Below are 17,188 nucleotides of genomic sequence, written 5' to 3'. Positions count from 1 at the left end.
TATATATATATATATATATATATATATATATATATATATATATATATATATATAAGATATAAGATATGCGCATCAACTGCAAACATATGAGTCCTCCCAGGTTGTAAAGATACCGTCATATTCTCCAACTCACGAATATACCTTATTCAGCCATTTTGATCCTTTAGTTAACGTAAAAGAGATTATCTGACGTTTCTTTTTCCCCAGATTATCAGACAGTTATTCTTATCTACATCTTTATCAGTGATTGTCTTAGTGTTTTATATATACATGCGGATCTTTTTGTACGTACATGGACTTGGAAACCCTCACGTTTTTTAAAACTGCTTGTTGAAAAGGGAGGGTCTTTGAATCCAACCTGGCAACCCCGATGGAGTCTAGTCGAGTAAAATACTGCCCACAGCAGAGACTTCTAGGCAGTACAGACGGCTGGCGGTGGAGTCAGTGGTGACCTGTGTTCAGAATCTACTGTTCAATTTTCTTACCAACACCAAGTACGTATTTAATAATATGTATATATACTAACACAATAATCTAATCACGGATCGAATAAGCAATGCTTTAGCTGTATAACGTCAGAGTTGAGTAGCTAACGTGCAGGTATGGCTAGCTTTAAAAATAAAGGATGTCTGCTAGCTAGCTAAGGCTGCATCCAATGATCCACAGAAAAGGCGTTGATGTTGCATTTAGTCTTTGTTGGTTTGAGGATTTAAATGGTAAATTACTGAGGTTAGTAACGCAAAGACCAGCGGAGCTAACCACACAGACGTTAGGATGTTAGCAAGCTATCGTGAACGTAACCTCCCGGACATAAATAACGTTATGTGAACCCTCGGGTCAGTAAAACTCAACTGGAAACGTGCAAAAATATGCGCAGTTTGATCGTGTTTCATTAATAATTTCACATGGTTAGTTAACATTAAAATGAAGTTGGCTGTTTGGTTAAAGTTAGTCGATACGGTTCTTTTGTTTTCGCTGTGATTGCAGGAAACCCTGAATATCTGAGTGTTTTTTTTACTGCTACCCTGAGGCTAATATGACTTCTGCAGTGAGCAGAATTGCACGGACTTTGAATTGACGTTACGTTATATTATTTAAGATGCTAACTCGACTGCGACGAGTAATGCCGGGGATCACTGCCTGATTAGCTAGCTATAACTTTAACGTTACCTGTTTTTTAATTTAGGATATTTAACGTCGGTTTTCTGGCCTGCATTAAGAAGTGCTCCATGTTTTAAGTGCAGGACTTTGGACACAGAGGCAGCTGGTTTTCTACCTGTTTGTCAGGAGAAGATATGATTTGGTCTGTGGTGATGAAAGAAATATCTAAGTAATCGCATATTGGACCCCAACAAAACAAACTGCAAGCTTGTTTGAGATTATGTATGCTACTGTGAATAGAGATGCAACTGAACACTAATTTACCGGATGAATTGTTTGGTCTATGAAATGTCTGGTTTTGTCTGTCCAGATCTTCACTTTAATATTATATTATTAAAGATCTTCACTTTAATATGATGTAAAACAGCGAAAAGAAGGAAATCTCAATATTGGAGAAGTTGGAAAAAAAAAGCATTTTCTGACATTTCAGCATGAAAAATTCCTTTAATGATTAAGTGGATATTATAAGTTGGCGAATATTTTTCTGACAATAATTGTCGCAACTCTAACTGTGACAGAAGACCCTCCAGCTTTAATTTAAATTCCCCAACTCTTCAATTCAAACTTTTTTTCAGTCGCCAGTTTTATTTGAGTGCTGAGTTAGCACTTCTCCCGAGTTGCATCACAAGTGCACCTGGCTCTCTGTCTCTTGAGGACTCGAGCACCATCCCTCTTGACAAACACAATGCATCCTAGTGCTCTGCATGAGCTGCTGCTGCAGTGTCGCTTGTTGGTCGTGCTCATGGTGAGTTTGACGTCTGTACAGTAGAGGTGTGGTGGCACCAGGACTCTGTGAGGCATGCCAAGTTCTAATCAACAGGGTGTGGGTTTGTATAAGTTTGTAAGTTTCGTTTTATAGGAAACCCTGGGTCAAAATAGAAACCTAAAAAGTTGGCAAACTCATCAAAAAAAAAATCCAAAATCCAGATTGCTGGAAGGTCTGGAGGCAAAATGGCTGAAGTGTGTTTCATTTGTCGAGCACATATATGCGTCTTCTACAGCACATATATGCGTCTTCTACAGTGGTGAAATAACAATACAAGCCTATACGAGAAGGCTCACTTCCATCATCGGTTCCAGACAAAGCGATGGTTTTAATTCGTAGGTGCAGCCCTTGCAGCATTATCACCCCTGCAGAGAACTGAGAAAAAGGAACCGTCGTTCAAAGACGTGTTTCTCTGAAGTCCTGCTAACATCCTCTCTCCCCCCCCCCCTCCCCCAAACTAGATGCTGCTCTTCTGCCAACGACAATATTAACGACAGATTTTTATTTTTTTTCCCCAAGAATGCTCCGCCAGACGGACGATAACTTACTGAAATCTGTTTTTCATTCATAGAGGAAATGGATTTAATTTGCATTCATATTTTCACGATGTTACAAAAGTAGATATTTCTGCTTCATGCAGCATTGTGACTTGTTTCTTTTCTACATTCTAGTTCATTGGGGCAAAACCATTTTCACTTCTGTTTCTCCGCCCCCCCCTCACAGATTTGGATCAACTTGGTGGAGAAACGTCGTGAGCCTTATTGGCATCTTCTCTTTACGTGAAAGACTCAAAGTGGAATTGACGTCTCTGGGAGCCTTTATTTGAACACCATCTTAAGCATACTTGAAGTGTGATTACAGTCTTGAGGAAGTGCACGGCCAAGTGTCTCCTGCATATTTCTGTGTGACAACATGGCAAAGAAAAACCAGAAGGGTATGTATTCACTCAACAATCACATGCATGAAATATGTCTCTTGTGTTTTAATGGCTGAAGAATTTAGTTTAATGTTTGTTTAAGTTAGGTAAGTCATAGTTTAAGTTAAAATAACAAATAAATGGAGTCAGTATCGGCTCAACATCGGTATCGGGGCCTTAATTACTCTTAAAGGGAGATGCACAGTAACATTAATCTACTTTCATGCAAAGGAAAAACAACTTTTATAAGGCTTTATATGGCTTTTATTTTTCAAGAATGCTCTGCCAGCGTTCTTTCCCTTCCTTGTCTTTAAATGGACGTACAGTAGATTAACGTTGGACTTCACCCTGACTTTTCATACTCGGCTGAAGGCTTTTGTTTTAGAATTGTCCTCAGACCTTTGTTGGAAATATACATTTATTTATTATTTTACTGTAACTCTGTTTCTATTCTGCGTTTGATCACAGAAACGCTCCTCAGGTTGTTTGTCTTACAAACATGTGTTTCTGGAAGCATTCATTGGTTATTAGGCATTTAAATCAGATTGAAGACCTTTCAGCCACAGATGAGTTTCTTTTTATTTTCCACAGCTTCTTTTGCTAATGATGCCGACTGTAAACAAACCAAATCTATTTTCAACTTGTTTGTTAGGTCAACCTTATTAATCGATTGACTTCAGTTAAAAATGTGTTTTTTTGTTTTTTTCAATGTAGAACGAAAGTCCTTCCTTTTTAAGACAAATATCCTCCCAGGCATAAATCTGTCATCGTAACATGATTCACAAACAGTAGCCAACGTCTCTCTCCAGGAGAGTCCTGAAGATGTCTGCCGGTTCTTTGTTTTGCAAATGATGCTCGTCTACGTTGAATTGCAAATATGCCTCAAGGCCTGAATAGACAATGGAGTTTGTTTGTTTTTTAACAGACACGTCCGGGGTGGTGTTTGACACTCGGTCAAAAATGGCCATGTCCCAGGGAGGAACAACTGAGAGGATGAAGGAGAAGGTAAGAAGTATACACAGCGCACATCACTGGCAGGTGTAAATAAATCGTTTTTAAACACAAAATCACTTCTTTTTATATCAATGGATTCAAATTTGCTCCATGCCGATTTGCCTCTGTTCTCTGGCTTTTGTCGGGGAGCTCATGGCTCAAGTCATGCATTGTGAACTAGGCATCAGGAAGACGGGGCAGCACACAGTGGAGTCTCACGGTTCTCATGGAAGACTTTGGTTTTGTAATTTAACGTTTCTGTGGGGTTTCCGTGCTTTAATGCACATTTTGAGTCTCATTGAAACAAAGTGGCAGTAAAGTAGAGCCAAAACCTTCAACAAACACGTTGGTTCTTATTGACAAGTGTGTTTTTAATGCTTCTCGTGATGTGGCCGCCCAGAGAAAAGACGCTGTACCCAGCGTCCTTTTTTACTAAGCACTACCCCCTTTTTTTTGTTGAAAATCTCTGAACTTTTCGGAGAAGTACTGGTGACGCCTCTGTAGAACTTGTAAGGGGGGAAGCTTGTTTTGGCCGTGACTTTATCATCGTGCGTAATGTCTCCGATGGGATCGTCCTACATGCTCCAACGCTACGGGCTGTCGCATTGAGCGATGATGAGCTCATCCATACACAGTGTGAGGGAAAGCATCCTCTAGCTGGTGCTCGTGTCTCAACACATCGACAGTATCCCAAATAGGAAGCAAATGGGCGACGCTCGTCTATCGTACAAACAATTTATAGAATAGAAGCAATTTTTAAAAAGTGACGGCTTGTGTCTTTAAGCCAAATGTTTTTTAAATGTCACAATGCCTTTATTGTAATATTGATATTACAACCTGTTTTATATTGATATTACAACCTGTTTTATTTCATACCTGTTGTGCTTATTTCCTTTTCTCTACAGATCAGTGCCGTCAGGGCCGTTGTCCCCAACAAAAGTAACAATGAGATTGTTCTGGTTTTGCAGCATTTTGAGAACTGTGTCGACAAGGCCGTTCAAGCTTTTTTAGAAGGTATGAAGACGTCACTGCTTGACCTCAACAATGTGAAATTAATGCGCCTCAAAGCCTCCTTTATAAATAATGACTTCCTTGTGAAACTGATAGATCCGCTTACAATAGAACCCCTTCGACCTTATATCACACCTATTCACCACTCATTGAAGTGCTCCACCTTAAGGTGCAGCATCCTAACCACACGGATGTTCAATTAGTGTTGTTTCACAGTTCAGTACAGGGCAATACTGGTATACCTTGTTGGTGTACTACACTGAAGTCAGACCTGGCATGCCGCCCACATTGCTTGGGCTTAACAAAGAGCTTGAGGTTGACTTCTTTCATGCACGTCATGCTTTACATTCACAAGTCTGAGCGTCGTGTGTGCCTCGTACTTTTGCAGGTTTAATTATAGAACAAGAGGGTTGTCCCACGTGTGTCACTCTGCTTTGTTCCTTATTTAGGTGGCTCAACAAAGCCTCAAGGCATTTCAGATATTGTTCGTCATGTGGCACTTCATCATCATCATTGTTTTCTTTGCACACCAGGCAGTGCGGTCGAGATCTTGAAGGAGTGGAATGTTACCGGCAAAAAGAAGGTGAGAACCTGAAAGCCTGCATCTTGAGTGTCTCTCTGTTGAGTCAGCATAATCATGTGTGCTTTATTTGAATGAAATGGGTGCATGTTCAAAGTGCTCTTCAGTAATTGTAAACTATAACTAAGTGGCTTTTGAATCTAAATGCCCAAACCTGTATTTCTGCTCGAGCTTGAATCTTCCTCTCCCCGTGTGAACTGAAATAGTTTTGAGTCACCGCTCTGATTAAAGATGGAGAACACGAACAATGAGAATTTTGGAACAAAGAGGTTTGACATTGATATCTCCTTGTTCAGCCCAAGAAGAAAAAGAAGCCCAAGCCTCAGCCGGAGGCTTCAGCAGAGCCGGCTCCGCCTGAGGCCACGCCGCCCGAGGAGGGCAAGGACGAGGTGAACGGCTTTCACGCCAACGGGTCGGTCGTTGATGGAGAGTCTCTTGATTCTCTGAGTGAGCAGTTGGACTCCGCCTCCCTGGATGCGGTGGAGCTGGACTCTGAGCCCGCTACGTCAGAAACCCCCGGTAATGACAGCACCGATGAATGACTAAGGCAAAAAGAGGAACGGCTGAATCACGGGCCAGTTTAACTGCATGTCAAGCTTTTCCTTGTTGTATATTTATGTACAGTGCTTCTCTGATGACTGCGACACTACGTCATCGGTTTTGTTTCAGGATTCAAAGCTCTTATCTGTTGAAATTATTGCTTTTACAATGGGGAAACATTTTTGTGAATGAAACCTTCTCACAAACAGCAATACAGGTTTATGTACAGCCTTGTGTAGCAATGTTAAGGGCGTCGATTATTATAAGGATCAAATGTTCTTCAGTTCAAGTCCAATACCTTTTCTATGTAATATATTCGTATCGTTGTATGCCAAGTTGTCAAATGTATTTCGAATCAAATATCACCATTTTTTCTTTATTTTAAAGTGGTAAAAATATTTTTGGTGACTTATCTTAAACTTCATCCGAAACAGCCAAATATTCTGACCGACTTGTCGACTAATTTGGCTCATCTCTATCTTAAGCAGTTTTTTGGGGGGAAAGTTGGTTTGTAAATACGTACTCGACTTGTTGTAATGTCCTCCGTCTTCTCACAGGTGCAGAAGCAGAAAGTCAAGGTAGCGCTCCAAGTCCCCCCTTACAGCAAGGAGGGAGGAATCACCAGGTTCCTAGAGGCAACAAGAACCGACACAGGCCAGGCTCAAATTCACATCCTCATTCCTCATTCCCACCCATCAACGATGAGCAGGGATCATCGGGAGTCAAGAAGATGGGTTAGACACCAAATACCTCTTAAATCCTAACGTATCTACCTGCATGTAGTCTTTTAGAACATCATTGATTAATAACAACGCACGGTGTGCCGTTACCAAGGCGCAGGTAAAACCTAGTCTGGGACTAAATGTATCGCAGCAACTTCTTCGTCTTCTTCAACGTGTGCCTAAGTCAAGTTAATGTTTACCTCTCAGCTCCCAACATCGACCGCTCTGTGAAGGACCTGCAGAGATGCACCGCCTCACTGACTCGCTACAGGATAGTGGTGAAGGAGGAGATGGACTCCTCCATCAAGAAGATGAAGCAGACGTTCGCCGAGCTCCTGAGCTGGTGAGCACGGTTCTTTTTTAAAAATTCTGCCTCCGGTCACGTTCTGTAGCTGAATCTCAATGTGATGGAATATTTGAGAGCATGTTGAAAAGTGAGGTCTAACTTTTTCCACTGCAGGAGCTTTTCCAGGGCACCAAGAACCCTTTTTTTTGAGGAATTTAGTGCTTGTATGACTGATCAAGTAGCTTAAACAAGTTCCTACTTCAGGGGTGGTACTTTCCAATGGTGCAGGAACTTTAATGGCGGGGGCCGTGATTACTCGGGATTAAATGAACAGAAATGCGTAGAAGGGACTTCCAAGTTCCTGAGGGTAGCTCCTCCAGGTCCACAGCCAACTGGACCCATTCGGTTGTGAAGAACTATTTTGTTTCCATGATAGTTTTTTTTCTTTAGTTCATGTCGCATTTTGTTCGGGCATTTATACATGTATATAAATCATTGGTGGAATGTAACTAAGTACATTGACTCAAGTACTGTACTTGAGTACAACTGTCATGCTACTTTCTACTCTACTACATTTCAGAGGGAAATGTTGTATTTTTTTACTTCACTACATTTATCTAGGAGTATATGATATACAATGTATTGTTATACAGTAAATTAAACCACCTTACAGTACATAAATGAATTCAGTAATCTGTATTGCAGCCTTACATGTTACTGCATCAATTATAACAATCCTATATTATATTATATCATGATGTAACAAATAAAGAGCCTATTTGGCTGCATAGTGAGTATTTCTTTTTTGTTTTTATACTTGCATATTTTTACAAAAGTACGTTTTTGAATGCAGGAGTGTTATAGTATTTTTATATGTATGTAAAATATCTTAGTAGCTCACTTCAATTATATTTACCTGAGCAGGATTGTCAGAGCAGCAGCCATTTTCTGTGTAATATAACAAACATCTGTGACCGTTGTGGTGGACTAACTCATTCTACATCTACGGTCCGTGCACAGCGCTGCGCTCCATTTTCTATTGAACTGGTCAAATGGCCGCAGCAGATTGTTTAATGTCTGTTCTACTATCATTCTATTTTTATGATCGCAGCACTGGCCCAGGTGTGCTAAAGTCAAACTGTGCAGGTTTTGACCTTTTTTATTCCTCAGGCGCTCTTTTTCTCCTCGTTCTTTACGACTACGTCCGTCCCGTCTTGCGTGTACAAACAAGTGCAACACCACAAAATACCTTTAAAGGAGAGAAAAAACACCATTATCCTAATCAAGATGCTCCCATTCTGCTTTTACAGACGCATACAGCTGACTGAGGACATGTTATGGATCACATTCTGATAATACGAATAATAATAAGTCATTTCGAGGTGTTTGCCTCTCAGCAAAGTAGAAAAACAAACACTCCTTTTTGTAATGCTCGTGTATAGGGGGGAGAGGGAGAGAGTATTTTTTCCTTTTTGGGAAAGTGCCGTGGTTCCTTACACGGAGGGGTCGGGAACTCCCTTTAGAGTTCGCAAGATAAACCTGAGGGGTCATGAGTGAACAGATTTGGGAAACAGAATAAGTATACAGTAGCTTGTTGGTTGAAGAGGTCGCCTAAAATCCCAGCTTCATCACAAGAGAAGAAAACAGTTTTACGGACGATCATGTTCAGATGTAATCTCTAAAATGAAGTTTTGGTGAGAAACTTGAATAAATGCGGTCGCTTGAAGGAGATTTATTCAGAGCAACATAAAACAGATATTAGAGGGAGAATTATGTTTAACTAACACGAGCTCTAAGCAGTTTTTAATACTTCATCAAAACTTCTATTGATTTTTTTTTTTTTTTTTTCTGATTTTAAATTTTGTTGATGTTCTGATTAATACTTGTGAAAACCATGATTGTCCCTTTATGCAATATGAAGGTTTTCTGTCTTGTCTTTGGTAAGCCAGTGCAGTCGTGAGGAGGTGAGGAGCTCAGAGTGGAGCTGAACAGATATTCAGTTTATCAACAGGAAGCCGCAGTATCTCGTTTCAGCTTTTCAGAGAGAATAATGAAGGATCTCTCTTTGGAAAAGACAATACTAATACTACTTTGAACTTGTATAGTTAATAAAAAGAATATATATATTTATATAATATATAGATCGGAATAAGTAAAGAAAAATGACTCATCATCCTCTCTTTTTTTTGTTCTAGTTTAATGGACAGAGAAGTGACTCTAATGGGAGAAATGGACAAAGTGAAAGCAGAGGCCAGTAAGTACTGTCTGTCTGTCTGTCTGTCTGTCTGTCTGTCTGTCTGTCTGTGTCTGTGTCTGTGTCTGTCTCTCTCAATACGTAGACTGAACTAAAGACCTGCTTCTCACATACCACCCAGGAGCTGTTGGCATTCTCCACATATAATGATCACCTCGTTCAAGGGCCTGGAGAGTCTGACCTGAATCAGTTCCGGAGAGGTCGTAAAAGAAATGGTTGTGTCCCAGTTTCTTCAAAACTGCAGTGGTGCCCTCGGGGTCCTAATATACCTACAGCATACACCTCTGTGTGTGTGTGTGTGTGTGTGTGTGTGTGTGTAACATGACAGAGCAAGACTGCATATTTGTACAAGTAGGCCATTCTCTCTTATTCTGTCCTCACAGTGTAGAGTGTTGTGTGTTCCAGGCCTGGAAAAAGTGAATAGTGTCAGGTGTCGGGGGAGACTCAATGCTGTCTTTGTGCGAGGTGATTTGGGGATTGAGAGGAAAGCAAAGAAGCTATTTCTTCGACATTACAAAAGCCAGGTTTCCTCAAAAAGTGCCTCCTACTAATCTCCTTCTTGTGTTAAACTTGTGTTTAACTGATGGTTTTCCTTTATAACCTCTATAAACAGATATCTGTATGTAGATATACAAACGGCAACAGTTAAATCCAGAAAGAGATGTATTGATGAGTCCAGTCCTTGTTGGTCCATACTGGAGCGTCTGGTACACGTGTTCAGGGCTGCAGCTAAATCCTTTATGTTAATTATCGATTCATCTGCCAATTAGTTTCCCAATTAACTGTTTGGTGAATATAGTGTCAGAAAAAAGGAAAACGATTCCAGAACAGCTTCCTTCAGTGGTGGAAACTAGTACATTCACTCAAGTACTGCAGTGCTTGAGTGAATGTACTATTTAGCATTTTTTGCTGTTTTATAATTAAAAATAGTGTACTTTTGACCCCAATACATTTATTTGACAACTTTAGTTACTAGTAAACTTGCATATTATTCATAGAATATATAATAATATAAAAGAAATTCAACTTATGGATCATCAAAATAGTTTCTTTTGAGCGAATTATGGACGAATTGTTTCAGCTCTAATTGAGGAATCCAGTTAAACGATTGCTCTATAAAATACCATAAAAAAGAAATGTCCATCAAAACTTCCTAAAGCCCCCTGTGACATCGACAAATGTGGAGTTTTGTTAAAGCAACATTCCAAAACATCCTCGAATTACAGCTGGAACCAGCGACAGCGCAGTTGGAACTTGGATTTTGAATTTGTTTTCCAGCCCAGAAAAACACGGTGACTCAGTGGTTATATTGAAGAGGTTTAAACTGTGATTCGTCAGTCCATAGTTCAGCTGATGTTCCAACAGTGCTAACCCGACACGCACCCGCTATTTCTACTGTGAAGTCTGAAGAAGAGCTTTGCTAAAGCAACACGTTGCCTGATATTTCCAGCTGGCTGCAGACTCTATTACTGTGCATTTGACATTGAAACAGGAAGCTGTTCCTCTGTAAAAACCCTTCATACAGAACACCATCTGTTTGTGAAGAGGACTTTCTGCAACCTAAAAGCATGAAAGTCCATTCAAACCTATAGAACCGTCCTCGCAGACATCTGACGGGACCCAATGAGGCGTTTGTGGCAGGAGATTTCCCATGTTTGAAGAGCAGCGTACATGGTATCTCTTTGAAAATGGCTTTATCGCTGACCCTTGTTTATCTTTTAGATGCTGAGTCAGCTGTACTTTGTACTTGTCATATCAAATGACAGCTGAGTTCTTACAGGAAACTGAAACTTACTGGGACTGCAGGGAATATCCGTCATACAGACACAGAACTTTAACATTATAATAATTAAACATTTTAATAATCTGCAGCTATACTGACAATCGAGAAATATTAATTTCTATTGCGCTCAGAGACGCGATGCTCAAGAGCGATTTGAAAGTCTTCTTGTTGGTTTCATAACATATGTTCATATCTGTAAAAGGTCACATTTGTTTTGTTTCGTTTCAGTGCTAATTTTGGACTCCCGGCAGAAGAGAGCGGAGGAGCTCAGGAGGTTGACGGACCAGTCGGCGTCCATGTCTGAGAATCAGTTGACTGAGCTGCGTGCAGACATCAAGGTACTGAAACAATGCTGCTGCTCCAGTATGGCCCCGCCTCTCTCTTTCTTTCTTAGCGCACAGCCGAGTCATCGTGAAGTATGTGTTCATTGTTGAGCCACTGCTAACAATAATCTGTTGTTTTCCCCTCAGCACTTTGTGAGTGAGCGTAAATATGATGAAGACCTCGGGAGAGCTCTAAGATTCACGTTTGATCTTGAACCGCTGAAGACGAGCATCTCCGGGTTTGGATCAGGTACGGCATCGTTTTCGTTTGTGTTCAGAGTGAACATTTCTGAAAACACTCCTCCCGACTTTTATTGATCATAAATGATGCAGAAGACTTTTCACACAAATCAGAAAAGCGAGCATTTCAGTTTGAGCGTTTTACAAGGTCATAATCATAATCACAGCTGTTTGTCAGCTGACTGGAAGCACACTCACAGTGGCTAATAAACCAATTCTTATACGTCACAATTGGCCAATATGTGTGGCACTTTAAATGACTTGGAGAGGAAATGGACAAGGCCAAAGCTGACAATACAAAAAACGGCAGATAAAACACGTTTTCTTTCTCCAAAAATGGATTTTTGTTTGATTTTAATTCTTGACATGATTCAGTGGTTAAAGGTTTCCCACCAAAACAGAAGATCATTAGAACATTTCTGTTTATTTTTGGGACCTAAAATAATGAATAAACATGTCGGGCATGAGCACGACACTAAATATTGTTCACATAATTATTATTAATGTTCTCTTCTTAGTCCCACTGAACATTTACTAATAGATATGTCTTAAAATAATACATTGACCTCAATGTATGGTAGGTCAAGCTTTTCCTTGGAACCTCTTCCAATCCCAGACACAGACCTCGCTGACATATCGCTTCTCTGAAGGTTTACCTTCATGAGACGGGTCCCAGGTTGTACCGTTAGTGATTTGCCGTGTCGTTTTCTTTTATAGTTTACCATCCGCATACGGGCTACTCAAATCGGTCCCGCTGTAGCTCCACGTCCTCATCTGTTGCCAGCCCAAGTCTGCTGGAGACTCCTCCCACCCAGACCCAGAGCCCCCCCAGTATACACCGCCCTCCACCCAACAAACAGGTCAGTTGTGTTTTCATTCAGACCATAAAAGGTGTTGACTTACTTCAGCAATGTCAATAATTCTCAGCCGCTCACTGAATTTTAATCATCCAAATTCTCAGATTTTCCACGGCAACAGGCGTACTTTCCAGGGACAAGGGTATCACTCGGGGGGTCCGAGGTATAACGGCGGTTACTACCCCGACAGAAGCGCCGGGCGTGCTAACCCCCGCTACCAGAGTGACGGTGCTTCTTCTGGTGGTTCCTCTGGTCCTTCCCAGCACCCGCACAGCTCCAGGGGTCCCCACCATTCCTCCACATCCTCCTACAACCAAGACCGACCCTCTAATAATGGGCTGCCCCAAAGGCCTCCGCGGAGGCCCTGCCCTTGACATTACAAGAATCCCGTGCTTAATCAAACCCCGTCTACTAACCCTCGCACTTCCCTCCCCCATAGCCTCCCCACACCCTCCCCTCTACGAACTCCTTTCAATGAAGAATAGAATACAAGTTTACATACTTCCGTCAGTTGAGCTGCAATGCCACTTCGCTGAATCTATCCATTCATCCTTCAAACTTGAAACGCTCTCACGGTTCTATATCTGTTCTTCCTTTTTTGCATTTCTCCCTCCCTGGTTAAGGTAACAGCTTCTATCTTTAGGCCCACTTTGAGAGATCTCATCGCTATCGTCGGTCTCTGTAACGGATTCTTTTTGTCTGCCGGAGACTGATGTGATTACCTGCAACAAATGTCTGCACTATTGAAGTTGAACTCTTCGTACTATTTCTGTTTTTGCGTGGCTTTACGTCGGCTCACTGACTTGCACGTTTGATTTTTATTTTATTTTGTTCTCGTCCCGCAGAACCATTTCAATGCCTTCACGATAGAAAGCGTAGTGAAAGTGCAAAAGTAGTTTAGCAGTAACAGAGATTTTTTTATTTTTTTTTGTCACGAGGAGAGTAGACGTGCAATCAACACTACAGACTATCGTTAATACAAGGTAAGAACAATTAAACATATCGAAACTGTACTCCAGAGCTTTTCATATGGCTGCTATAAACCATAGGGAACTTGTTAACACTAGGACTTCAATGTGCTTGAGAGGAACTCTGTGGACACAGAGGAGGCCCTCTTAAAGCAACAGCTTCACGTTTGAGAAATGACTCGTTCTCTTTCTTGCCAAGAGTTGGATCAAGAGATGGATGCCAGTCTCATATTTGAAGACTAAATTTGAAACTATCACCAGCACATGGTTAGCTTAGTTTAGCACAAAGACTAAAAGCGGTTAAGCGGTCCTAATGTCACAAAATCCAAATTTCACAAATTTTACACTTTGTCGTTTATTTCGCAAAATAACTTCAGTGTAAAAACTACAAGTTATGGTTTTATGGGAGTTTGTGTGCTCAGCAGAGCAAAGCTAGCTGTTGACTTTGTTTCCCGTCTTTATGCTAAGCTATGCTAAGCCGATCAGCTGTTAGCTGTAGCTTCATATTTGCCGTACTGATATGAGGGTGGTATCAAACTTATCATCCAACTCTCTGCAAGAAAACAAATGTGCACATTTCCCCCAACAGGTCAAGCTTTTCCTTTAAATGCTGCCACACTGGCCAGCGGGGTGACTGTGCGCGCTGTGGTTGTAACACAGAGAGGGCTCATTACATACTTTTTGAAAAAACATGTTCAAACTCACAACAAAGGAAACTGTCCTCATGCTGTTCTATATTTAGCCCGTGACATTTATTCTGATGAATCTTCTTCCTCACGCACCGTTTCTTCTTCTTTATGTTGCTGTTTGCACATGGAGGGCATATTAATGACATGCTTGCCTTTAGTCACAGAGAGACTTCACATTTGCCTTTCTAGAGACATGTATGTCTGCATCATGAGCTTTTTAACAGATGGTACTGCGGGCGTGTGGTTTATAAATATAGGTGAGAGGATAAGATCTTTTCTTCCCCTTTTTTTTTTTATATTCTCACGTTCACGATCAAAAACTGTTGAATGCATTGGCAGGTTGTCTTTTTTTTTTTTTTTTTTTTGGTCCTATGGGGGCCGAGATGCTTTGAGGCTGAAGTCTCATCGTAGTGTCCACAGCTGGTGTATACCTCATTGCTGATGTTGTGGCACGTTTCCTCTGTGGGCTCTTATTTAAGGGACCCCTGGTGATTCCTCTGATCTTCTTGTAGTTGTGTACGTACAGTGTGTGGAGCTGCAAGGCTGTAGTCATAGACTGGTTGTTACATAATTGCTGCATTTTCTTCATAATGTGTTGTCTTCCTTCGAGCAGTCTTTTGGAAGAAAAATGAATTCATAATAAGCCCCCCTGCCCCGCCCTTTTTTTTTTTTTTTTTAATTTCTTCGTGGTTTTCTGATGAAGGGGAGATTTTTTTGTCATATTTGAGTTTTTACTTCAGTTATTATATTAGTTAATGTTGTGGCGAGAAGAGCGTTAACTCGTTTACGATCTTTCTTAAATATGTGCTGTAACGACACATAAATAAGTTTAGGCTAAAAGGGAAAGTATGACATTTTGTGAAATACTCATTTCCTTTGTTACAGTTTGAAAACACTTCTGATTTACCGTCGTCTCATCTTTGTGTCGCTGGTAGAAGTGTTTTTAGTGAGATTAGGCTCATTGTTGCCCCCTGTGTGCGTTGGGGGGGGTGGAACAAAACAAAACACCTGAGGTTCTCATCAATGATGGTGCAGCAACAAAAAAGTGAAATGTATGCTTTATCGAAAGTGTTTTCAAACAGTGAATGGTTTAACAGGAGCAAACACTTCAATAATGAAGAATAACTGCTTGCTTTGGCGACTGTACACCTGGTTAAGCGCCCCACCTCCACTAAAGGAACTGTCTCACTCACACGGTCCTGAAGCTAGAAAACTCCTGTTTCCTGTCTTAATGTGACAAAAACCTCCTACCAGCCCTGGTGACCTTCGTTTGTTTTCTTGAACAAAGCTAAGCTAGCTGTTTCTTATCTAACTCAGTAATGTAGTGAGAAAGTGTGTTTCCTGAAATGTCAAACTTTTCTTTCAATGCTCTCGGAGGTGGTAAAGACCTTTCTTGACTGGTGTTTTGGGGGCTACATTTTGGATGGAAAGCTGTCGGACAGATGACGGATCAATCGGCTTGTATTCCACATATCTCCAGTGAGCCCTGGAGGTGCTGGATTCTTTCAGTCATGACTCAGAGTAGATCTAGTCTGCCTCACTTTATCCACTTGTTTCCAATCTGTAGTAACATTAGGTTTTCACCAAAGATAATTTTGTCCTGTTTTGAAGTTGCTGCCTTTCCCCCCCCCCCCCCCCCTCAGCCTGTAAAAGAATTCCAAAGGGGATTAATCCAAAACTTCACATCTTCTTCTTCTTCTTCTACTTGATCCCGCCCTACTTTACTTTCTGATTCCTTACTGTATATACATTTATGTAGCTATATAATTTTGTGCTCACATGGGGCATTTTGTATGTGATATTCATATTAGGCATAATAGAGGTTAAAACATCTCGTTCATTCCTTCTTCCAGTAGACTGTGTCCTCCTCCTCAAAACTACTTTTCTGAGACAACTGTAAACTCAAGTGCCTTTTCTTGTCTCCCACCAATTCATTGACGTCCCCTCCACCAGAGTATGGACCAAAGACATCGACCGTCCCACACACCCCTGTTCTCTCTCTCTCGTTCTCTCTCTCTCTCTCTCGTTCTCTCTCTTTTCTCTCCCCCCCACTCACTGAATTGCACACTTTTCATTTACTATGAATAAACAGTTTGCAATACTGAATGTGTTTTGTTTTTTTTCTAGCTATAGTGGCATGTAATGGTGGGGTGTGATGCATCCATCAGTAAGCAAACCAGGAGACACAGCTGCAGTAACTCAACATATGTCCTGCTTTTTACTCCATATGCTGCAACTTGCTGTTCACTTTTAATTTTAAATGTTAAACACTGAACTGTTACAAATCCTTTGCACATAAACTGTGGTTGTATCTTAGTACATTTACTCAAGTACTGTACTTAAATGTGTCCTTTTTATGCAGCTCTATACTATCTCAAAAGCATATATAATACTTTTCGTCTCGCATGTGGAGTTACTTTACAGATCACAATTCACCCTTCCTGTCCAGTGAAAACCATGAATCTTTACATTGTTCTGATGACTCCTCCTCCCGCTTAAGATAAATAAACTATAATCCTCTTGGACGGCAAATGCATCGTTGCGTAACTGACAACCGGCTGTTTTTCTGAGCTCATGAAGAATTGACATTTAAAGAGCATTGTTTCCTGACACTCGCTCTATCATGACACATTTTTATTGTGAATTTTTCTATACATTTTTATGACGTACTAAACTGACTTTATAATTATTTACAACATACTATATTGTGTATATTTTACTTGGTGGCACAATGCTGTTTGTTTTGTGAGATTTTTAAGGCTTACTCAACTGACTCTTGATATACAATGGTATGTTTTATAGGATACTAAGAAGTTTTATGACACTGTAATGATCTTTATACTTATAACGTACTATATAACTTTTTTTATGGCGTACTATACTTTTTTATATTTTTCATGACCCAATATACTGTGACTAGTGACATGTTTATTTACATACTATAGCATACATTTTTGTGACATTTCTTATACAGTACATATAATTCTTATAATACTGACATTGTAATGTTTATCATGACATAATATACTGTGGTTGTGACATTTTTATTAAGGTTTTGTAAAGTCATATAGTATGTAAAAAATAATTAGAAAAGGAAAA

At 40.4% G+C, this 17,188-nt stretch overlaps 1 protein-coding gene across 2 annotated transcripts; it reads left to right on the top strand.

Annotated features, from left to right (window-relative positions):
* Positions 1 to 395: 395 nt before the first annotated feature.
* spats2 (spermatogenesis associated serine rich 2) lies at positions 396 to 16,191 on the top strand. 2 transcript variants are annotated; one of them, XM_031844982.1, is made up of 13 exons: positions 396 to 494; positions 2,651 to 2,861; positions 3,769 to 3,848; positions 4,742 to 4,850; positions 5,381 to 5,430; positions 5,724 to 5,946; positions 6,525 to 6,701; positions 6,897 to 7,032; positions 9,171 to 9,229; positions 11,241 to 11,350; positions 11,483 to 11,585; positions 12,293 to 12,435; positions 12,537 to 16,191. In XM_031844982.1, exons 2-13 carry the CDS (start codon positions 2,840 to 2,842, stop codon positions 12,804 to 12,806), a joined length of 1,482 nt encoding a protein of 493 aa, XP_031700842.1. In that variant the 5' UTR covers positions 396 to 494; positions 2,651 to 2,839; the 3' UTR covers positions 12,807 to 16,191. The 2 variants fall into 2 exon arrangements, with proteins under 2 accessions (XP_031700842.1, XP_031700841.1); XM_031844981.1 differs by lacking the exons at positions 396 to 494; positions 2,651 to 2,861 and having other exon boundaries at positions 2,869 to 3,848.
* Positions 16,192 to 17,188: the final 997 nt, after the last annotated feature.

This window comes from Anarrhichthys ocellatus, unplaced genomic scaffold (genome assembly GCF_004355925.1).
Source record: "Anarrhichthys ocellatus isolate YVR2014 unplaced genomic scaffold, GSC_Weel_1.0 scaffold5, whole genome shotgun sequence".
NCBI lineage: Eukaryota > Metazoa > Chordata > Actinopteri > Perciformes > Anarhichadidae > Anarrhichthys > Anarrhichthys ocellatus.
This window is presented reverse-complemented; position numbering and strand designations above follow the sequence as displayed.